This window comes from Bacillus rossius, chromosome 1 (assembly GCF_032445375.1).
Source record: "Bacillus rossius redtenbacheri isolate Brsri chromosome 1, Brsri_v3, whole genome shotgun sequence".
Lineage (NCBI taxonomy): Eukaryota > Metazoa > Arthropoda > Insecta > Phasmatodea > Bacillidae > Bacillus > Bacillus rossius.
In genome coordinates this window covers 376,653,040-376,678,234 of record NC_086330.1, presented here as the reverse complement: position 1 = coordinate 376,678,234, position 25,195 = coordinate 376,653,040, and the positions used below count along the sequence as shown (strand labels likewise).

Genomic DNA, 25,195 nt, shown 5'->3' with positions numbered 1-25,195 from the left:
CTTCTGTGTTTGCAGTGAAGTAGCGGATGGCCCTAAGAATGCACCCACCTTTGCAAACTGCGAGAGTTTTAACAGCATGTATTTGAGTGACGTACTCAACAGTACTGACAAATTTTTTGATACCTCGCAGTTAGATGGTAAGTTTAGTACTCTTTTTGATTGGATTGGTGGTTGTATGACTTTTATCATGGGATTATACCTGGTTTATAACATTCCAAGATCTTGATTCACCAGCCTTCATGCACTGTCTAAACTTCACACATAGCTACTTGTGAAGATCTTGTGAAGAGGAATCCTTTGAAAAGTATGCGAGCTGTGTACTGCAATATTTGGAACGCTTAAAAGATCCTTCTGAAATTGGTTTTAATGCCTTCAGCTTAGTTCTGAAAGCTTCAGTGTTGCACATTACAAGCGCTCACTTCAGGCAAGCGTTAGTGTAGCGATTCTATTGTGTTGTGTTTTTTGTTACGCTAGAATCAATAAAGTTTCCTATTTTAAATCACAATTAGAATTGTTAAAATTTTTGGTAGACATTTGTAATAGTGTGTATGTTTTTGGTAGGTTATTTTTGGAGTGTTTTTGTGTACTTTATTGTTAAGTTGTATCGTTCAAATGAATCATTGAAGCGTGAAGTTTCTCTTCTAGCATGTGGTGGCAGTGTTGCCATTTGTTTTGTTATTTGAAGTTAATTCACGGTCCGTTTAGTTTGAGAGCACTATGGGTTCTTTCTTCTTTTCCCTTATATTTTTTAATCTCGCGTGTTATTTTTGTTTGTGGATTGGTTGTTCAGTAACTAGTTTCACACACTCCTGCAGGCCAGTAGTGGCCAACTGGCAGCCTGCGACATATTTTGTACGGCCCCTTCCAATATCTTTCAGCAAAAAAAAAAGGGGGTTGTCTGCAAAGTCGGTTTACGGACAATAATTTTACGTGATAACGTCATAAGAAAACATTGATGAAAAATTGCATACTTTTATGAATTGAATTGATTTATTATCACTGAATTATCATTATTTTGTATAATACAAAGAAGGAGTTAATTGATAATTACAATTTTTTTCATTGAATACTAAATAAAAGCTGTTGACTTTTTATACGATCATTAATATGAGAGAATAATTTTTTAGTCAAAATTGTAACATAACATATTATTACTGCACTCGCCGACCGATGCTACTTTTTTTTAATAATCAAAGAACATATATATAAGATAATATCACTAATCAAATTCTTAAAATGCAAGAATTAATTACCTTTTTTTGCCGCAGTTGTTGTTGCAATAAACAATGGAAACCACATTAACTTTTCACTTAAATTTATAAACAGTTGACAAAACAGTTCACGTATAGGTTGTGTGCTGCCGCTGTCTCTCTTCTACTCGGACGCATCGGCCGATGGAGCGGAAGAGAGATAGATGCGTCACAAGCCGATCGTGCCTCTCTATCGCTTGTTCCGCGCTCTCGCTTGCACGCTCGGCTCAGGCGGAACGTGACAATGAGTCATGCTTTTTCGTGCGTGCAGCTGGCGTTCATCAATTTATAAGACGTTATCACGTCAAAAATTTTTTTGGTAAACAGTTGTATGTTAGCCATCTTTGTTTGCATGTATGTAAAATAAAATGTCAGACGTCAAAAAAAGTTTGAAAAATATGATTAATATTTTTTTAACCTAGGTATATATGTTTCCTTGGCAACTCTTCTAATAGCCGGTTGAAACATTTGAGCTCAGATGTGATCTTGAGTTGTAAGCTGGTTAGATCATTGTTTGACAACATTTTCTGTTACATCATTGTGCTGTGAGCGCTGAGCGAAGATCTTTGGGAACTTAGATGTCAATTGGCTCTCGGGTCGGTTAAAACATTTAATCAGATGCATATATTAGAGTTTTATTTGCAATATATATCAAAATTTTAATATCAATACCTTCTGTTGTTACAACCTATTCTCACTTTAAATAAACATATTTAACATTTTTGAAATACATGTTATTTTAGTTTAATCTCTTAATATTTTATTTTGTAATGATTACTTTCTATATTAAAATAGCTTTTTTTTTTTTTTTGACAAAACCTGTTCATTTTCCGACTGCTTTGTTTTGTATTAACCTTTTAAATACCAGTAGCGACCCACATCATTCTAGCCCACCAATAGAAATGCACTTAACTTTTCTTCGACACTGTTGCTACCTGTTGTCTCAGAATGTAAATGTGTAAACAAAGGTGGTTTGGCACAATGTTTTATAGGAATCATCCTGAGATCCTTCTTGGGCTGAGATCTCTGGATCACGGATCAAAGAGCAAAATGGTGCAACTGGCCATAAGATTTAAAGTTATTTTTGTAAATACTGACTTGAAGGGAATTTTTTTGTTTCTTATTAATCTCATTCCACACATAGTATTTATTGGTTACTCTACAGAATAATATGACATAAAACAATGTTGAAAGAAATTTGATATTATTTCATATTTCTGGCCCACGGATTAGTTTCGAAAATGATGTCTGACCCTCGAAAAGAGTGGTGTCGGCCGTCACCGCTGTAGGCAGTCTTGAACACCAAAACGCACACTGTGTTTGTGGAGCGTTGCACCTAGTTCCCCCCCCTCCAGACGACCAGGCCCCCGCTGACGCAGCCAGGCGGAACAAGCGGTCCATGAAGCTGCTGCGCTACTCGGAGCGAGACCTGAAGCTGGACCTGTCGTCCGTCAACCACGAGCCGGCCCCGGAGACGCCTCAGGGCGAGTGCTTCGAGGACCGGGTGTGCAGCCTGCCCCTCAACCCCCATCATGGTTACAAGGTGACGCTGCGATCATGCCTTACGGGCCTCCATACACTCACAGTTCTGCCTCCAGTGGGGGCTGACAGGCTGAACAGAGACAGTCCCGCCTTCCCGGCTTTTTCCCCGCACCCACAGCTCACGATCACCAGTCTACATTGCGACAGTGCTTTTCGTCGCACGGCGTGAACTGAAAGACGACCCGGTCAGCGGATGCTCCCCCCCCCCCCCCCCCCCCCCACGCACACACACGCGCGCACGTCAGTTCCGCCCGACAGGCCTGCCGGCCGAACTGCGGGAGTCCACTCAGCAGTCCATCCGTCCCAGTCCCAACGATTTGGAGGCCGACTTCAGTTTTGCCTGATGGTCGATCGGACGTCTGAGCTGTGCGTGTGTGAGGCCCCCAAGGCTTTTAATTTTTTTTTTTTATAAAAGTCAAGTTTTTACTCAAGTTGTATACCATCCTTCTGCCTACGGTTCATTACGTAGTGCTTCAAGAAATTTTACTGCTCTTTCGTGGATCTTTCATAATTCTGCTAAGTTGTTTGAAGTCTTGTATGCTGTAGTGTATTTTCAGTGTGAAGATGACGAGAAAAAAAATTCTTTCTTGCACAGGTGGAGACTTGCAATCATTTCCGAAGCCTCACCTCAAAACCAGTTAACTTCCCCAAGAAGAAGCACAAACATTTTGGCTTCAAGATGGACTGTCCACAGGACAGAATTGACTTCTACAACACGTTTTCGCTGCTCATTCGCATGGGGAGCGGTGAGAAGTCCGGTGACAAATGTTCCCGCAGGCAGGTGAGTGTGTGTCACAAGGATGACTGGCTTCGTTGATAAGATTTGTACAGAACAGATTCATTTCTCTCATTTATTTCTCAGTAGATTTTTCTATCAAACATACCTATCATTACCAGGTCCAAAGTAATCAATTAAAATTTATTTATTGATTAAAAACTACACTATTTCCTAAATTATAACAAATTAAATTAGTGTCCACAAAACTGATCTTAGTTTAATTGGTCCGCTACTCATCCGTCGTGCAGATGTTTCGATCTTCGCACACGGAGCCTGTTTGTCACTCGCCCTCTTGGCTTCGCTCTTGCGAAGAGGATCGGCCAGTATCGCCACCAGCCTTTCTCCTCACCACAGTTCGACCCGGCCTCCAATGCTTGTCGGGTCTTCCTGCGGAAAGATAACACCGGAAGCTGCGAGAACAGTGGTGTCCTGTTTCAAGCCCGCAAACCCCTCCGGACGGTCGGGCGGCCATGTTGTTGGTAGTTAGTCTCTAGCAGCAACCTCGTGACAGTACTAACTAAGCATCTCGACCTGACACAACGGAGTAAACAAGATGCTGGTTCAGCGTCATTCTTCAGTTTGCCATGTTCTGTAATCTGGCACTGATCCAGCCACTTGCGTTGAAATTTTCTCCAAGAGGATTTGGGTGTTGGAAATTGCATAAAAAATGTGAGAACGAGCATGATAATAGATTGAAGGTCTTAGGTCTGTGAGTATTTGAAAAACAAATGAAATATTATGAAAAATTTTGTATTCATTTTCTAATTTTAAAATCTAATTTTGATTTTACATTAGAAATTGAATATATATTTGTTAGATTAATAATATATCAATATGTAATATTAATTATATTTTATTATTAATATTTAATAATATTTGTTCCTAATAGGTACAGTAAGTGAGATTTGTTCACAAAATATTTAAATGTAAAAATGTAATGTTATTGAAAAATTTAGATTTTCTTTTTTACCCACAACATATAGCCCGTCCCACTCTTAGATTGCAGTACACGGCTTATGGCGCGCGCTGTTGCTAATCTCTAACACATTACGAATTTCAGGAGATAATGTGTCTTTGTAATTCAGATCGAACAAGAAGCATTTTAAGAAATCATATCGTAATTTATAATATTTTATACTATTACACAAATAAATTTGTAATAATGCCACTTTTATGTAAATTTCAAATAAAAACTACCTATAGCAGATGAAAAATTCTTATAGTTTTCTTTTATGTTCTAAAAATCCCATATATATATATCACATTTTCATGCGCCTGATAAATGCTGTATTTTTGGACAAGTCATGTCCAAAATGATAAATAAAATACGGTAATTGAAATTTTCGGTCGAGTAAGTTATGGGAAAATCCGAACAATTGGGTCAAAATGGGGAAGAGTTTTTGAAAAACAGAAAAATCGCAACTCCCATAGTATGAATAATATCGCATCCGTTTTAACGTACGATAACTCGGAGTACCTAATGCCAAGTAATGTTTTTTAAATAAATTTTTGATACGACCAGCCATAACTGCATGGGTTCGAAAAAAATTTTCACTGGACAAAACAAACGTAACTGCCTTAGTAGACACCTTATCAAATCTGTTTAAATTGTTCGTAAATATCATAATTATTTTCCAAAACTTTGTCTAAAACAATGTTTGATAAGATGCTTGGTGTTGAGAAGGATAGAAAAATATTTGAAAATTTTGTACCATGATCGCTATTAAATTCCTTCGTATTTATTTAATACATTTTACATATTATGTTCAAGATTCAATTAAAATATTTTTGTAGCAACCATTACTGCAAGGGGAAGAAAAAAATATGGTATTAAGGATATAAAAATCCCTTTTTGTTCTAATGTAAAGAAATATAATCATCAAAATCTTCCTGCGGCCTTAGGCTGTGCTGATAAGGAATTTTTTTTTAACTTTAACTTACAACAAGAATCTGTTCACACACATTTCATTCATAGGAATTTATACGATAAATGTAACGTTATCTTGATTAAGAAATGAATAACATAACATACCTTTTAATCACTATCGCTACTGCTGACCAATGTTGATACCCCTTCCATAAGAGTAGCACAGAGCTGACCAGAAGAATGGGGTTGGGGCGATGGAGATGACTGGGATGAATTGGACGAGGCTAAACTTATCAAAAATCTTTCCTCGTCATCTTGTTCGTCAGCTCTCCACAGCTCTTCTTCCATGTTTTTCACAGTTTGTACATAACTTTTCCAGTTTTTTTGATACGTGGTCATAACCCTTTGTTATTAAGGACTCCATATCATGTGCCTTGAAAGTTGTGTTATGCAGTCTTACGAACGATTTCACTTGTGCCCATACCATTTCAATAGGGTTTAGCTCGCAATGATACGGGGGCAAGCGAAGTACAGTTCGACCTACGCATTTGGCTATTTCTTCAAGTTTGTATTTCTTGTACTTGGGCCTTTCTCGTCCTACTATGTGTAGTGTAATATTCTATCATGTGATTGACTGATATTAAATAAAAGTAAATATGTGGGATCTATTTAACATTGTTTCGTTTATAATAATTAGGTCTCGAAAGAAAATCATCTAATTAAATAATCAATGTAATGGTATTTCTTATATTTATTCTCAAATAATCTTAGAGTAAATTTACGACAACTTTTAATTAATAATCCATTAAGTAGACATATTATAGCAAATAAACAGAAAAAGGAAATAATTATTTTAAATCAAATTACATGCAAATTTAACCATCTCGATGACCCATTGATACTTATGAATTATTCATCATGTAATTGTAAATACGTGAGACTCTAAAATTATTGATATTTTAATTTTGAAGTAATATGCTCCGGCTTAGTTCAGGGGAGGGACAAAGGAGACACCGTTCTCCCAAGACTTCTGGTCTCGTCCTCGACCTCTTCAGGATACTCGTACCGTCTTGCTGCAGAACAAAAACTAACTACGACCCAGGAGGAATACTACTGAAGACCACTCTTCTGGACATCTTTCAGGATGGGCTGAAAAGTCTGTATATTGGTTGTATCTCACCAGCGTCGACAGGAATCGCTGCATGCAGAAGATCGGTCGTCTTGAAGCACACAAATGCAGATTACGATTCCCTATAGCCCGTTTGGGGTAAAGTCGGACTGCCTTTACTGAATAATGACAGAAAAGCTATCTAAATATGCGATCGCAGCGTCTCTTCTGGTCCTTTGCGCACAATTCCCGCATCCAGGAACTGTAGAACGCACGGGGGAATTCCGCTCGCTTATCCAATCCAAATTTCCAGTCTCTACTTTTTTATCACTCTCAAAGAAAAAATGTCTGCCCAGCGAAACATACCAACTAGGAGGAATAAATCAACAAACTCTTTCTTTACCTGACGAGAATGCAAAACTTAAAGACTCTAGCTAATAGCGCCCATATGCTGAATCGGTCATAGACAGAACAATATATGTGAATTAATTTTGATAAAGAAGAATAACATAACAAATATCGCTGACACCTAGTTACTTGTGGCGTATTTCTGGGTCATCGCACTCAGTACTACCATGCATTAAAGACAAAATTTATACATATTCTTAGTTATATAACAAAATATACATGAAGCTAAAACATGATGATGATGATCATAATAATAATAACAACAACAACAACAAACATGTAAACATGCTCCAATGGTTACAGTAGCAATTCCCGCTTAATCATACTGGCATCATAAGGAATGCTTTTCTCCGTGAGCCACTGTCTTATATCCCCCACACACCAACGTTGCACGGGAATCGGTTCCCACATCCTGCTATGGTATGACGCATTATCCAAAACAATAACAGATCCCTCTGGAGTGTTTGGCAAAAGTTGTTCGCAAACCACTTTTCATACCCATCTGCAGTCATTTCATCATGAGCGTCAGCTGTGTTCTTTTTGCACAAGAAAGTAAGGGCAGCATTTTGAACAAAACCGCCTTATTACCTGCATGCACTAATGCAAAATGTGCACCTCGTCCTGTAGTATGTTTAAGGCCTGAACTAAGGCCTTCAATGGCTGCCTGCCGAGTGCTCTTCACTGTTGTATCTTTCCATACCTTTTCCACACTGAGCCCCACATTTACCCAAGATTCATCTGTATAGATAACTGGTTTTCCTAAATCCCTTAATCTTTTTACTTCTCTCAAGTATGTTTGCAGCCACCGAATTATGTCGTCACGTTCTATAAATGCTGCCTTGTTTCCTCTTCTTAAATACTCAAACCCAATGTCGTGAAGGAACCTATGCGGGGTGGTACGAGAGAAATCTGGCAGTGATTCGTCACTATTCGCTTTTGCTAAAATGACATTTAAAGTAGGAGGAATGTTAGCAAACAAAAAAGTGTGAACGATCCGCCGTAGCCTACTCTGCACAATGCCATCGTAAGTTTGTTTTCGGCAATTTTTCTGTTTGTCGTTCCTTTTTGATTTTACCTTACCAGGCGTACTTAGGGCACCATGTCGCTGCAGTTCCGTCCTTATGTTGTAAATGGTTCGTTCGGAACAGCCGGTTGCTTTGGAAGCTTCCTTAATTGCATTGCACACACTCGTATTTTTTGAAAAATACTCAAATACATTCAACACAATCTTGCGCTCCCTTCCGCGTAGCCTACCGATATAGTTTCTTTTCGATGTTCTGTCTTCCATATGTTATATGTACGTAATAAAAATAAATGTAGAAAATAAAATCAGGTATGTTAATATATATTTTGTCAAAATTATAACTGTAACGAGTCACCGGACACAACGCGTTGCTTCGTCGCGAGACGCTATACTAACTGGCAGGCTGGTTTTCAGAAATGCGTGTCTAAGGAAATACATGGTTGACTAAGGAAGCCATGTATTTTAAATTGCTTGCAGGACAGAACCCCACTTATCTAAACACACGACCCTGTTTCCTCTTACGACGGCAGCGCGCGCTCTTGTACTGATAAGACACATCTTTAACAGCTATTTCCACGGAAACTGTAGAAGCAATTGAGATGGAGCTGCTTTTAAAAACTAATTCAATTCATTGTGAACATTTTTCACGCTTTCGTCCCCCATCTATCTTTAATAGAAAAAAAGTTTTCCGCTGGTAAACTTTTTGATGTGTCAGTTTGTGAGAAAATGCATTTCAATATATTAAAAAAATTATTTAAGTGAAACCTGTACAGTTTTTGTCTTAACATTTGTTCGGTGGCGTCCTAAGGCATTAATTTATTATTTAAAAAAATCCGAATGAAATACACATGTAGGTTATTTTTTTTTGATGTGAAACATCTCCGAATACTTCCAAACAGTTCGCAGTGAATAATTTATGTTTTTTATTTTTTTCGGACACTTAAAATATTGTTAAGTATTCAAAATAAGCATTGCCTGGTGCGTATTTCGATGCTATACTATACAATATGAAAAAAAGCTTGGTTCAAAAATTAAAATTTTAGTTTCGTTTGATGTTTGGCAACAACGCACGAAGAAACAAGGACAGCGCTAACGGCAATCGGCGTGTGTTAGAGAGAGAGAGAGTGCGCCCATTTACTTCCACACTGCAATCTAAGAGTGGGATGCTCTATAGCACATACATCCTTTTTATGTGTAGCAATTTATCTGTGATTACAATTAAAAATTATTATAAAAACTCTGTTTTTATTTATATAACTAGTTAGTTCAGGAAAACAATTTTCAAACTTAAAATTTTACTGGTATAAAAATTGCATTGCAATTTTTTCCTCCCCTGCATTTCACACTACTCTAATATGGTCCATATATTTATTTCTCTCTTTTTCATTTAACTGTATTTTGTATCACTTTTTCTTTGACTTCTTTGAAGTTAAAAAAAAATATTTTGTTGTATGTTTGAATTTAATATTCGTGAATAATGTGATATTCTATTCAAAATTTGATTGGAATAAAAAACAATTTTCGCAGAAGCCTAATATTCATGGTAGCTAACGACAGTTGATTGTCAGGGTTTGGATTGTGGCTACCCTTAATTTACATGACCCAGCATGATAGAAAAAAATTGAGGTTGAAAAATAATGAGTTTAAAGAGTGCAGTTACCGTGGTTTTTGAACGTTGCGCAACATGGCTTATTTTGTGTACACTTGTCTCTTCGTTTGGCTCGTGGGTGGAGCGACTTGACTACAGTCGTGTCTCGCACTGGATCGCAGTACCCAGCGCCTGGCTCACACCGTTGCCAGCTTGTTAACATTCAATTTCTTATTTTATATAGAATCAATAATTGTAATGAATTTTAATATATATATTTTTAGGTCTTACTACATATTTGTTGTATTTTCTGAGACTATCTTTTATAAGACTGTCTTTAATTGTATACTTTCGTACTTCCAACCTTGCATAGTTGTATACTTGTGCAACAGCATAATTTATCCCTCTCATACTCAATTTTTTTCTTGTTATCTGTTACCTCAGCCAAAGAGAATTATGTTTCCTGTACCTACTGATGTAATAAGCAAGGGTTTCACTTCTGTCGCGCGTGGATTCCACATGCACACTTTTTTTCATTCTAATCCTGTTTTGTCAGTACATAGTATAAAACAAAGTCGCTTCCCGTTGTCTGTCCCTATGCTTAGATATTTAAGACTACGCAACGGATTTTGATGCAGTTTTTTTTAATAGATAGAGTGATTCAAGAGGAAGGTTTGTATGTATAATACATGCATAATATAGTACAGAAACACTGATAATTTTAGAGGTTTCTAATGTGATGTCGTAAATAAAGACATTTTTTTGCGCTTGCATTGCAAACGCCGGCTGAACCCTACGAGATAGATCAAAATACTGTACTACAGTATTGTACACCTTAAAAAGGTCTACAAAAAAGTACGTGATGGTAAATGTCTATCTCTTAGGGACAACCCACAATAACCAATTTTTATTCTTATCCGATTAAGTACCTTAAATACACTGTGCATTTAATATAGATCAATATGGCCCTTTACAGCATGTAATTCAAATGAATATTTTCGAAAGATATTACAGATTCAAAATGCAGGGACATAGCGGTCGCGGCGGTACCGGCCGGGCGGCCGGTATGTAAAGACATTCTGTAGTGTATTTAGTATCAGCATTGCAGCCGTGCGAAGCCAGGGCGGGTCGCTAGTGTAAGATAAGTGTAATGCAGATTAGCCAAGAATAAGTATTGGCGAGTGGATGAGACTCGGTGAAGGAGTGATGTTGTCTCGGCTGACGGGCGGGGGGCGGCTGGTTGCAGCTGAGCCACGAGGAGGACCTGTGGCAGAACGAGCTGAAGGACCTGCTGTGGCTGGAGCTGCAGGCGCGGCACGCGGGCCGCTCGGTCCACGAGCAGGACGAGCACCTGTGCCGGGAGCGCGGCAAGGTGGACCGCCTGCTCGCCCAGATCATGGAGTACAGGTGCCCCTCTCTTCCGTCGCCTCGCGCCGTGCTTGACACTTCCTTACTTTATACATGTTGATATGTTCTTGTTCCTGTGTGCCACCTCGCCTCTCGCTTCAAGTGTTTCCTCAGTTCACACCGTGCTTGACACGTCCTTACTTTATACATGTTAATATTCTGGTTGTCTGATTTTTTAAAAACACTTTCTAGTAAAAATAAACCTGTATCATTGTACTTGAAATTATTGAAAAAATTGTCTGTACTGGTGGGTGATTCTGGAATCTCTGTTCCGTTGGTTCCAATGTTTTGGAATCTAAGCTGGTTGGTTCTTCTGCTGTAGCACAGTCGTAAAATTTTTATTTTTAATTTAATTGGAATTTAATTAAAATCAAAATTATTAGTACTTGAAATGAGTATTTTCATCTCACTTATCGGGCTGTTCCCCATTAATGGGCAGATCCCGCTTTAATATAACATAGTACGATGCCGTGATAATTGACCGATACCACACTCCTCAGCCGATACACCACTAATTTGGCGGTGTGGGGATGTTTCTGACTAATGGTGTCTTGACAGGCAATTTCTGACTTGTAACACCAGTTTGATTAATCATAAAATTACATTTTTCTTTTGGTCATCAGTTTTTTAACATATTTATCAGGGTACAAAGCCAATTTACCAGTAGTCTTGTTTAATTTAATATGTGTTTTTTTTTTCTTTCAGTTAACAGTGTCACACTGATTTTTTTTTCCATAATTACTGCCAAATTTGGCAGTTACAAGTGTTATTGAAACATTATTTTATTAACTAGGGTTATACCTGTCATTTCGTAATTATGATGTTTCAACAAGCATTTCACCTATTTTTAATTCAAAGTTTAAATACAATTTGCACAATATAAAGTATTTTTTGCTACATTGTAGTCCTTTATATGTGAAATCCAGAAAATTTATCAAATTTAACTATGTAAATACTTTATTAACCCTATTATAGCAGTCCGTATATTAACTAATAAGTGAAAAGAATTTTTGTTCATTGGAGGTTGTGAAAATATTTGAGTACAGTACACTCCCGATTATCCGCTAAATTAAGTGGCAGGGCCACCGCGGATAGTGAAAATCGCGGATAATCCGCAAAAGAGACGAAAATGGGAAACAAAAAAAGGAAGCATTAATTTCAACTTAAAAATCTAAACATTTATGCACTGTAAAAGTTACAATTCACAGTAAAAAAATTTTAAATGATAATAAACTTCTAGTATTTTACTGAATAGTTAACATACAATACATTTCAGTAATGTAATAAACATAAAAGCGCTCAACCATACGACTAGAAACAAAAATAGCAACGCCTGCCAGCCTACTGCGTGAGTTGCGAGAAGGCCTGTGGCATTTTACTGTAGACTGCACACAATACACTCGTCAGTAGAGTTCAAATTTGCTCACTTGTAATAAAATACAGATTTGCATATGTGCTGTATTTGTTCGTAGCATGCGCGCATCATCCACCCGCGTATAATAGGGAGTTTACTGTATGTGTATAAGGGTAGTACATTAGACACGGGCTGGTGAATGTGTCGTGGTGGTCGCAGGTTCGATAGACACAGGGCGTCGGACAGCGGGAGCAGCGACAGCGGCGTGGGCACGGACGACCCCGGGGACCACGCCGGCGAGCGCGCGGACGCCTGCGAGGGCTGCCTGTCCATATTCTGCTGCTCCTGCGTGGAGACCCAGAACCTGGCCCTGCGCGAGGTGGAGCTCCTGCTGCGACGGCTGGACGAGGCGGAGCAGCTCTACTCCTCCAGCAAGGCGTTCGGCCTGCACTACCCGCTCTACGTCAGCCCCGAGTTCACCAGCCGGCTCAAGGTGTGTGGCATTGTGGTTACCTATAGCTGATGTTCCCGGCCTGCACTACCCGCTGTACGTCGGCCGGCTCAAGGTGCGTGGCGTCGTTCTTGCCGTCAGACACCCGCCGTTGTTCCTCTGTCAGCCGATACCGAGGCACAGGTATCGGTCTATCGGACGTATTAGAAAAAAAAAATAACGTCAACTTTGATCTTTTAAATACTTGCTACATTAACTTAATTTTTGAAGTTCAATGATAACAATAATTCTTACTTAAGAACTGTTTAGCTACAAGTAATTATAAATGAAAATTTTTAACCTAATTAAAGAGTGATACACAATTTTTAAATTAATTTGCTTAAAATTTAGATAAAAAAAAAATAACGTTTTTGAAAATACTTTCAAAAATCATGTTTCGATTATTTATTAATGTGTGTCCAGTAATGGTAAATATTGATTGTAGCAAGGTATTGGGTAACCTGCAGCGGTGACGGGGTATTGGCGATTAGTATCAGAACAGTCCTGATCGCGATAAAACTAAAGTAACACCAAAAAGCATGTCAGTGGAATTTATAACACTGAAATGAAAGTTAAATCATGAAATTAAGCAGCATTTACCCATAACGTAGTTTAGAAATAAAAGTAATTTTGTATGTTAGAAGTTCGAGGACTAACGTTATTTCCGTTTGAAGTTTGTATCAAAATTCGTACATAAGAAAACTTAATTCAAGTTTTTTGATTGTGCATTTGTTATTATTGAATCTTAAATTAAAGGTTTAATTCTTCAAATTCGATTATGATTTCTTAAATATTTTTATTACTACGTTCAAGAGAATAATATACTCAGAAAAAAGGATGTTAATGATTTCAAGTATTTAATTACATTACGTTTATTTTTGCAAGCACAAATTAACATTTTATACAGGTTACATAATTCTGAAAAGGATGTACATTACTCTCAGTTACTACTACCCTGACATTCTAGCACAAATTTAGCCTCTTAACATTGCATACAGTTAGCAAAACACATGCTCGGAAACTGCCTACAATCAAAGATGTTTTAAGATGTAAAATGGAACTCATGATATAACTTACAAATTTTACAAGCCTTACATTATCACATCAATGGATTTATTTTATATAATAAAAGGCATGTATGATTAGGATTCTGAATTTTATTTTCAAATTTGACTAAACACTGATCCAAAATAAATCAGGTTATGTTAAAAATTAGAAATAAACATCCATATTTCTTTATATTTTTTTACGTTGCGTAGAAAATGTATTTTGCAAGTTCACAAAAACAAAGAAAGAGTCGGTCACGATTCTAGTGGAATAGATGGAATCTACCTGTTGCTAGTTTTTTTTCTTTTCTTCAAATAAGTGGGTATCTCGTAAACTTTATTGACATAATTTTTACTTGATTTTGGCTTAAATTATAAATGTGCCTGTGTACTTTAGTTTAACCACCAGAGGGGTTAAATGTCGCCATTGTTTTTTGTACATTTTTGCCTGGAATTTCTTCACAAAGTTTGTTGGTCAATTTGAAAACAAGACAAGTGACGTTGACCTGTTTCTCGCAGGCCATGTGCATCTGGTTCAACATGATGCGGCACCAGCGGTTGCGACTGAAAATCATCGGCAGGATGTTGAACCTCGACAACAACAGGAAGACGGTGAACTGGCCGGTGCTCGACGACAATGTGTCGGCGACCGACTCCAGCGACGACCGCTACCTGGACACACACTCCATATCGCGGTAATGCACGTAGCTGTGCTCGTTATTGGCATCATTACGACTCTTAACAGATGGTATCTTTGGATCAACATCCGTGTATTCCAGGTGGTCGCAGACAGGGGAAATCTGGATAACTCAGGGAGTTGAAAAAATGTCTTCTAAACTTCGTGTCTGTTGTTGTGTTTGTGTATTTGTTATCACCGTGTGTTGGCCATGTGTTGTTCTTACCTGCTATGGTACCGCTGGGGAGGGAGTCCGTATGTTTGCGGTGATAACCTCATGTTCGTCCATGTATAATTATCGTGTCCACCACCCAAGTCTAACGACTGTCGGTGGGTATGTCACAATTTTTAATTAATAAATAAATAAATAAAAATAACACAGGAAAATGGACAAAATATTCGTTAACAAACTGGATTAATAATTTTTCCTTTAGCTTCTTAAAAACATTATGTCTTCTACTCATAATTTCATTTGTAGTTGAAAACAAATCTGTTTTCAATAATTAATTAAATTTAACTCAACTGTGTATTGTTTTAACAATTTGAAGTACAGTCAAGTGTTGATAGTCATTCATTTAGTTAGAATCAATGATGTATTGGTTCAAAGGTTGCTCAAATATATAGTGGTCTTATATTATCTAATGTCTGGCAGTTTGGTTCACATGACATTCATGGGAATGGTAACACTGCAAACTGTGTATTGTGTGAGAAAATATTTTATGGTTGATTTAAAGTTATCTGTGATTGAAACATGTTTCGGTAAATATTAGTAGTTTGATGTATTTATGTTGTCTTGCAACCTTGAGAGATTGATTGATAAGGCAAGGAAAAAATGTTTGGTTGGACAGGGTAAACAGGGAAAAATGGTCTACAGTAAGTGTGTGAAAATCCTGTGTACATAACTATTTTTTAAAGTAGCTATTTTCTTGTTTTAAACTTCAACCGTATTTGTAGTGTGACGTTTATCATCTGTATGTCTGCATTAGCTCATTACTCATACGTTTATTAATGTAGAATTAATGCTTTTATAATTTTATAATTTTTTTTGTTTGGATTTTGCCTGTTGTGGTTTTTGTGTTTGTATAGTGCGGACTAGTTTTGAAAGTCTGCGTGGTTGGCATTATGAATAAATAAATAAATAATTAATTAATAATAATTATAGTAAATCACGACATGTAGCTGTATTATGTATCTCTTACAGTAATTAACATTCAGATGCCACAGTGGTTTGATCTCCCACCTCCCCTCAAGGTAATTAATGCAGGTGCAATTCCTAGCAAAGTCAAACCTGAATTTTGGGCTAGTGGGAAACATGTTAGACATGTACGAGTTTGTAGGTATTTCCTTGGGGTGCTTTCATGCCAATGCATTCTTCCTCTGCTTCATCTCGTTAATTTATTTTTAAAACTTTGTATCAGGTGGTGCCACATCAGATGGATTCATTTAGTGCTAAAACATTATATTATTTCAGCATTATTTTTAAATAACAGTAAAAGAAATTGTAACCTTATAAAAAAATCTAACTTTTAAACATTAGCTGTGTGTGTATAAATACACTGCATGAGACCAAATGGGTGTCAGCCAACACAGGCATGCGTGCGCTCTGTCAGGCTGGGTGTCCAAGCTTCTGTTGGTATGCCTGTGGAAACCTTTATAAAGCCATTTTTTCTTAAGTTGAGTGTTTTATAAGTCTGTGCATACCTGAACAGTTATTATTTTACTAATTGACATTTTGCAGGAAACTCCGATCTACATGTACACAAGATAATATAAATATATTTCATACATACTTTGTAATTAGTAGGGACACCTGTATTTCGCGAATACATTTTGTGTCAAGGTATTTTACAAAATACTGTAGCTTTTTCTAAGAGTCATGGCAAATTGTGAGGGTGCAGCAGTACGGTGACCACATTCTCATTGGCCCCGTCAAGAGCGGGACGACACCTCTCACCGACCTCAGCCAATAACCACAGGAGAAAAGCTACAGTATTTTGTGAAATACCTTGACACAAAATGTATTCGCGAAATACAGGTGTCCCTAGTAATTAGGTATCGCCGTTGTAAATCAGTACACTGCATCATGACTCATTCTACGTAACCAAATCAGGCACATATTCTTATTCTGGTTTGTTTATTGTAAAAGAGAGGTTACAGATTAAATTAAAATGTCTAAAATAAATAAATAAATATAGCAGCATATTGATATGTATGGATCAAAGAGAGAGTTAAAAATATTAAAATTACATATATTGTTATAAAAGATATATATTAGTAATTACGTTGAATTAATCATTGTTTTTTCCTTCCTTTTTCTGATACTTAATAAATGAGTATGGTCAGTAAAAGGTCTTAAATCAAGCACATTCGGGACTAGGGCTGTGCTGGATTATCAAACATCAACATAGTTTCAAAGGGAATAACAAAGAAAACTTAATACACGAGGTGTGATCAAAAATTACTGTTCATTATTTTATTACGAAACAAAGTAATAAGCTTACGTCAGATTTGAACTAATCTCTGACAAAATACTCTCCTTGGATAGCGACACACTTATCCCAATGTTGATTCCATGATGGAATCATTTCTGGAAGCTTTCTTTCGGAAGGGCCTTCAGCTGATGCTGATGTCGGGTCCTTTCAGCGTGGTTTTTGTTGTTGGAGAAGAGCCAGAAGTCGCACGGTGCTGTACCCGGAGAGAAAGACGGACGTGGACAGACAGGAACATTTTGTTTAGCCAAAAACTTGCAGATCAGAAGCGAGGTGTGGCATGGTGCATTGTCGTGATAGGCGAAGCAGTTGGCCCATTTTTCTGGTCTTTTATTCCAGTTATGGTTTCGCTCATGTTGCAGTACACCCTTGTAATATTCAGACATTACAGTAGTTGTCCTTGGAACAAATTCTGATTGCACTATGCCATTACTATGGAAAAAAACAATGAGATTGACCCTGACGTTTGACTTGAATGATGTGCCTTCGTAGGGCGAGGAGAGACACTCGTTTTTCTTGGGGAACTCTGAACTTTCGTCACAGGATCGTAGCCATACACCCAACTTCCATCTCCAATTATAATTTTGGCCATGAAGCCCGGATCTGCAAACTTACATACGTGATTTTCCTTCTGTTTGTCAGTCAAAAGTCTGGGAACAGATTTCAAACTCAATCGTCTCATTTGCAAATTATTGGTTAAAATGCTTTGCATGGACCCGTATTGTTTGTTTAGTTCTTTGGTAAGCTCTTGAATAGTTAATTGCCTATTTGAACAAACCATTGTTACCACTTTTTGCACGTTTTTGTCTATTTTTGTGGTTGAAGGACGTCCCGACCACTGCTTGTCTTCAACCAACTCTCATCCCGCTGTTAAACCACTCATACCACTTGTAAACAGTCTTCAGAGTCACCACATTATCGCCATACACAGATTTTAATATTTCATGAGCTTATTTGGTTCTTATTTTTTTTAACTTAAAACAATACTTAATGTAACAAACACTTTGTTTGAGATCCATGATGCGCGACAGTCACGGTGACACGACCTCACTCTTCCGGCTCTGGAGCCCGACTGACAAGTCACAACTTGTTCACACTTGACACTGACTGTCTCAACTGATCAGGCTGTTGGGCTTATTACTTCAAATAGATGTAGCGTCAGCAGCTGCTGCTGTAAAAATCAATTCACCGTGTTATATTGATTACACCTCCTACAATACAATGGTATTTAAAATAAGTTGTATTTAACTACTATATAGTAAGAAAAAAAAGAGATTAACTTTTTTTCTTCAAAAAATATTTACAAAAATGTACTTGTGAAATGTAACCCGCTAGCAAACAGGAAACACTCAAATGAAAATCGACAGTAACAATAAACACCTGCAATGCAATAATCCGAAAAATCTGAATGCCGATAGGCTTCATTGGTTCCGGATTACAAAATGTGCTGTACCATAGAATACTGAATTAAAAGACCTTTCTCTCCGTGCTTGGGTTAGTTTTGAAAACACCACTTGACAGCAGCTCACATTGCAGGAGTACCTCGATAGAAGCCGTGCCACGCGCCCCGAGGCAGCAGAGGGTCCACTTCGAAGTGGATGCGGACTCTGAGTGCTCCAGCCCGTCCGACTCGAACAACTCCTCGTCCACGCAGTCGTCGTGCGCCCAGGCCAACGACCTGTGCCTCATTCCCTTCAAGGAGCTGCAGCACTCCTTGTTCCCGAACGGGCCCGACAAGAAGTACATGGCGCCGTACCGACGCTACATGGAGCACGTGCTGAAGACCCGCGGCCTCAGGAAGTCCATCCAGTTCTTCGACCGCACCCACAAGACGGTCCTGAAGAAAGCCATGCTGACCTTGCTGAACCAGGAGGAGTCGAAGGATTCGTCCACAGCCGAGTCCAAAGCTGACCCGGTAAGTAGCGCACGTGTACGTACGTTCCGCGTAAAATGCTGTAGACATATGTTTTGCAGTTGCTAGTCTGGTGACTCGTTGCTTGTGGCATGGTGTGTGTGCTCGAGTCCCTATCGGGACCGCAGCTGTAATTTGAGAACGGCCCGGCAGACGGAGTGTCGGAGTGTCGTGTGCCGCAGCCCGACAGCTACCCGTCGCCCGACGAGAACGGGGAGTTCCTGTTCGACGACGCGGAGCGCCACGACCTGAAGCGGTACGGCTACTGGAGCGAGGACTCGCGGGCCATGAACCTCCCCTCGTACTGCAGCATGTACCTGTTCCTGGCGAGGGTGCCGGTGGAGCTCACGCACCAGTACCTGCTCATGCGGCTGGAGGAGAAGCCCGACTGCCCGTCCCCGCTGAGCGTCCCCCAGGTGAAACAGTCAGGGGAATTGTGCCAGCTCAGGAAACTCAAATGATCAGGCTAGGCATTGGTTTTTCCTCTTTTGCAAACACGTCATGTTACTCTTGATGGATGCACACTGTTTAGGTTATAAAATCACGTAAAACTTTCTATGTACCCGAGTTTCACTGCAATATTATTAGAGACAAGATTTAATGGTTTTATTTTCAGGCCAACTTACAACAGATTTCAGTGTTATTGGTTTTATTTTTTTTTAAATAAGGTAGCATATTACTGAACAAGATGACACTTAAATTTAGAACAGTTTGACAACCTTTCTCCTCCCCGTCCCCCCTTCCCCCGATCACTATTCGTCAAAATATGCCATTTTTTCGCAACAAGTGTGTGTTCAGTCATCTCTGGTACGTAACTGGCAAGTTTTCAAAATTAAATATAAATTGATTTTGATAGATATCCTCCAAAAAGAAAAGCATATTGAACCAAATCCTGCTGTCGCCAAAACGAGCATAAGCATTGCAGGGTGCAACTATCTCTTAACGAGTGGTGAGACCATTCGACACTGATTTTGTGAGGAAAATGTTAATCTATTTGCTGTGGGCCATAACCATATAGCACGTCAGAGAGGACAAGAAGGTTAAGCTCCTGACATCGCTTTGTTATCGCTGACGCGAGCGAGCGCGGTGAGATGTGGAATGTTTAGAAGGGATGGCAGGGGAGAACGTGCGACAGCCAGCTTTCCCGTGTGTGCCGTGCTCGGAGCGACCTTTTGTTTCGTGTCGACCAGCTGGAGCTGTCAAGATGAACATCTCCTGCTGCAGCTAGTTGCTAGGGGGGTAGGGGCAGGCCTGTACCCGGATGGTCACTGCGTACGTCTGATGGTGGACCCAAGTGAAGCAACACGAACCAGTACACAGTCACTTTTGTAAACATAAGGGGACGTACTTAACACATTGGTGTGCCAAATGAAACTTTATGTAGTGAAACTACCCTGGAATATATTTGGTAAACTAAAATAGTCATAGTCTACCTTGAAAAACGTGTTGTGGCATGTCAGGATAAATGTGCCAGATGTTTTTTTTTTTATTTATCAGATCTATAATAGTTTTCTTCGCCACGTTTTGAACAATTTTAATCACCGAGCGGTACGCACTGTTTTCAGTTACAGACACATTTAAAACCTTAACTGTTTGCTGACATTTATAATTATATAACATATATTTAACTCTCTTCTGTGTAAAATTAAGTAGGCCAATGATGCAGTTATTATGTCTGATCAAACATGTTAAATCAGTCTTTTTCTGCATTAGTTTTTTCTCAGTGAAAATTAAAAACCCTTCTGTGAATAACCCTAAAATATCCTGAAAATATTTTGATTTTTTTGTCTATCAAAAAAAGCCTCATGGCCCTGAAACATTTTCCGCGTTTCGAGATCCTGATCTACACAGTTTACACAAACCAGATGTCCATGTAATATTGAAAACAAAACAAAAATGCAGTTGTCGACAACTGTCGAATCTATTGTAAAGCACGATCAGATCGGACCGGATGAAATGAGTGGGTCGCCTAACATCACACACCAGATCAAACCAAAAACTTTACTGAATCTGAGTTAAGAAGTTATTAGTTGTCTACAGACAGTAATAAATAACCAAAGAGATCCTAAGGCTGGTATTTATAGTCGCATCTTGAGCAATGTCTTGAGACCGTCTTGACGAAGACGGTCTTGTTTCTCAAGGCAGCGATTTCAATCTCCATGTTTCATAGTCCGCGAACAAGACGAGCTTCATGGACTGCATGCTCAAGCAAGAGCTTGTTTGCCGTACTTATGGCTTGACGAAGCACTTACTTGAGACAGCCGAAAAGACACGAGCATACACGACCTTTGCCGATTGAACTGTTTTCGTTAAATATTCTGGTATTATTCACACCAAGCACTGAAACCCCAGAATCTGAGGCTATTTATAGTAACAAGATTTAGTGAGTATATATCACTACATTCGAAGTGCGTTTGTACGTGAGGAATTCGTTTTTTGTTTTAATACTCTTGAATCACACATGGAAAAATTGATGTTTTGCGACCACAAATATGCACACCTTCTAGTACATCTCAACTTGTGTCACTTGAGATGAATGAAATTAAGAAATTTATAGACTTTTGTCTTTCCTGTGTTAGTCTAACATTAAGAAATTATGTATCTAACGATTTAATAATACCCTTTTAAAAAATAATAAAATTAAGTTAGCATCTTCAGAACTGTTAATACTGAATTACTACTTGTTTAAAAGCTACTTGTCTTTACAGAATTATCAAAAAATATTTCAGGTAGTGAAAAACTTTTTTTTTTTTTTTTTTTTTTTTTTTAGAAAATGTCACTCTGCTTCAGCTTCAGGATAAGGTACAGTAAATGTTAGTTTAGTAAAAATATCAGATTTAACTACACAGTAAAATTAAATGTTTAATTTAAGTAAGAAAAATGTATGTTTAGAATTATAACAATAAGTTTGAACAAATCTGATAAGGGTACATAGTAAGGAACTTAAAATTTTGTAAAACCCTTTATAAAGTGTTTGTTCATAAATAATATAAGACATTAATTTCCTCATATAATAGGTTGATTTTTCTTGTTCAAGTTACTTGTGATTCTATAATTTAATCGTATTATAAGTAAAATATATAGACTACAGTGTCTCAAAGCCTACTGCGTATGAAATAACCAAATCAATAAACTGAGCTATGTATTTAAATATATTATAACAATTAGATTTAAAAAAATTAATCTCATAAAATTTTTCTTAAAGCTATATTTGCATTATTCATTAACTGTAACTATAAAAAAAAAGTACTGTCAGTGCCAGGATTTGAACCAAATAAACCTACCTCCCTAACCATTACACTACCAAATCTCTGACGAAAATTAATGGGAAATTAATGTATATTAACAGTTTAATGCCACTTTTTCTTAAATTATTTTTAATGTTTTCTGGGTATCACGAATGTAGAATTAAATTTTCTGATTGTGATGTGTGCCATCAACCATCATTAAACGCATCATTTTCTACATCCATTGTACTCATTGTGTGATCGATATGTAAATAAACGTGTCTGTTTAGCACTTGAAAATGTAACCACTGGTCACAAACAAACACTAAACTCATTTAAAATACATTATCATTGCTTAAGCACTTCATACAGGATTTATTTAAGTTTAAAAATACGAGGTTCACGAGAATCCGCCATTTTCTACATTGCAATCAGAACAAGCAATTGCTTGAGACATCCCTGCAGTGGTCTTGGCAAAGACGATCTTATTCGTGTTCTTAAGCACGGTCTCAGCGACTATGAAACATGCTTCTACGATGGTGTTCTCAAGCAATGACTATGAGACAGGAGAATGCCTTCTCAGAAATAAGAAATATGGGACTATCATAAGATGGTCTTCATCAAGATTGTCTTGTTTGCGATCACTTGAGATCATCTCAAGCAACATCTATGACACACAAATGTTAAATAAGAATGCATATAAGATTTTCTTGACGAAGGAATTGCTCAAGACGTGAATATAAATACCACCCTAAGTCATACAAATCCAAGTCGTAATATCATAGGCAAACAGAGAGGGCAGGCGAGATCACGCTGGTTTCCTGTCGCGAAAAGAAACTTCAAACAAATTTTTGGCTGATTTCCTTGAAATTTGACTTGAAATTATGTTTATCATTATATTTACGGTTCTTTGAAAAGGGGTTGTAATAGAGAGGTGGTCATAATATACGGGATTGTAACAGTGGAGTTTTTTCTGTATCAAGCTATGCCCGAATGTTTCATAATCAAATACTTCTTTCATTTACTAAAAATCCTTTCATTAAAGAATTTTTTTTGGGGTACAAACGTATTACCTACAAATATTGAATTTTTGAAGACTTGCACTGTGAATTATATTCAAAAAGTATTAAACTTTTTTTTCTAAGTTTTTTTATTGTTTATTGGATGTGTTAGAAAAATGTATTAGTAATTGGATTGTTGTCATTTTTATCTGTATCGCCTATCACTATTCATTATTAGGGAATTCTGATCAAATGGTTAAAAAAACAGACATGAGTGAGTTTTCGAAATTTGAGAATTGATTTAATTATAATACAGTTACTTAAAAAAAATAATATTCAAAATAAAGTTTTTAAGTTTGTTTTACCAATTTTGAAACAAACTAGTTTTTAAAATGAGAATTTCATGTCTGATGTAAATATGTAAAGTAAAAATAATGTGTTAAAAAATTCAACTGGCACCACTTTGCATTGAAAAAATAATTGGATACATTTTTTTTTGGAAAACATAACACTTTTATCAAATTCAAAAAATTTTGTTTTTATTTCAGCTTGTGCGGGAGTTCAGAGATGGCATATCAAATGCAGCATACGTCAAACAGCGCTATAAAAATTTGGTGAATGCTGTGATATGGAAAATGGATGAAGCCACTCGGCAGGCGTATGAGGACAGTCTTTGGGAGTTCGAGAAGAGCATACGCTGCATGCTAGAGGTCAGTGCGTCTCCGTGTGTGGACACTCGACGTCTTGTGTTGACTGAATTCGTTAGCTGCAGTAAACTATATAAGTATTCCTGATTTTTCAATATGGTTGCAACATCTTCTGTCCTTCAAAACCTCCACAGGAATGAAGCTACATGGGCCAAAGCATACCCACACTTTGAAAATGTTGCCTGACACTCGTAATTTCAATTTCCATGATATTTTGATAATTGACTTTAAATGTTTAAATATGTTGTATTATGTAGTACTTCAAATTGGAGCTTCAAGTAAATCTTTCACCCCAAAACAAGGCATTTGCAGAAAAAAATAGTATTACACAGTTCATGATAATGCTCACTGGTACTTCTGAGAAATTCTATTCATCATTTTCCCCACACATGCCAAACATTTGATATTAAAATAAAATAATTTGTTTCGAAATTTTAATTACATAAGATAATTTTAAAATGGGAAGTAATAAAAGGGAGTAAATACACCAGGCAGCTTTATTTAATGTAGTAGAATGCTGTTATAACATTCTCCAAGGGTAAATTAAAAACATTCCATGCAGGAAAATGTTATGAGGAACTATAATTTTAGGACCATTATTTTATTCAATATTTTTTAATTAGTAGTTTTACAATTAACTGTTGAAACTCCAAACAGGATTACTATTGTTTGTTATTTAATACATATTTTATTCTTCTGTGCTGCTTTTTAATTCAACAGATGTGTTTAAGTATCACCCATGCACAGAATAAGATTTTGTAGTTTTATTTTTAGTAATATTTCATTTTTAAAACTCATAAAATAAGCATATTATGGAACAAATATGACACGGAAATGTTTGATAACTTTTCTTTTACCAAAACAGTGTCATTTTGATTAATACATGATGGTTTTTTAACAGTTTACTAATCCCAGGTGGTTGTGGTGTGCAGGCTCACTTTTACACTCAACTTTACTCAGCTTTGACAGGTTTTAAAAGTAGTAGTAGTGGTACCTCTTTTCCAACTGCGACTTGCGAATAAACACATGGCTTTAGTTTGCTAACACACAATAATTTTTTTATAAAAAAAAAATTGGTTGTCTGTAAAGTCGGTTTATGGACGATAGTTTAACGTGACAACGTCATTACAAAACATTGATGAAATGATTGAATACTTTTATGAATAAAATTGAATAATTTTTATTGAATTATCACTATTTTGTATGGATACAAAGAAGGAGTGAAATGAAATCTACAATTTAATTGATAAATTTACTTTTATTTGCACTCATTAATTCAAATATGTTTATTACTTTAACGAAGAGATTATTTTAACCATAA

At 37.2% G+C, this 25,195-nt stretch overlaps 1 protein-coding gene across 4 annotated transcripts in view; it reads left to right on the top strand.

Annotated features, from left to right (window-relative positions):
• Nucleotides 1-25,195, top strand: part of LOC134528547 (mitogen-activated protein kinase kinase kinase 4) — an 86,469-nt gene that overhangs the window by 7,773 nt on the left and 53,501 nt on the right. For all 4 annotated transcript variants that reach the window (XM_063362269.1, XM_063362270.1, XM_063362268.1 and 1 more), the window contains 9 exons: nt 16-137; nt 2,606-2,793; nt 3,388-3,573; nt 10,812-10,972; nt 12,546-12,819; nt 14,382-14,557; nt 18,564-18,942; nt 19,122-19,355; nt 23,716-23,877. In XM_063362269.1, the coding sequence (XP_063218339.1) occupies nt 16-137; nt 2,606-2,793; nt 3,388-3,573; nt 10,812-10,972; nt 12,546-12,819; nt 14,382-14,557; nt 18,564-18,942; nt 19,122-19,355; nt 23,716-23,877 (1,882 nt within the window). The remainder of the gene's footprint in view (nt 1-15; nt 138-2,605; nt 2,794-3,387; nt 3,574-10,811; nt 10,973-12,545; nt 12,820-14,381; nt 14,558-18,563; nt 18,943-19,121; nt 19,356-23,715; nt 23,878-25,195) is intronic.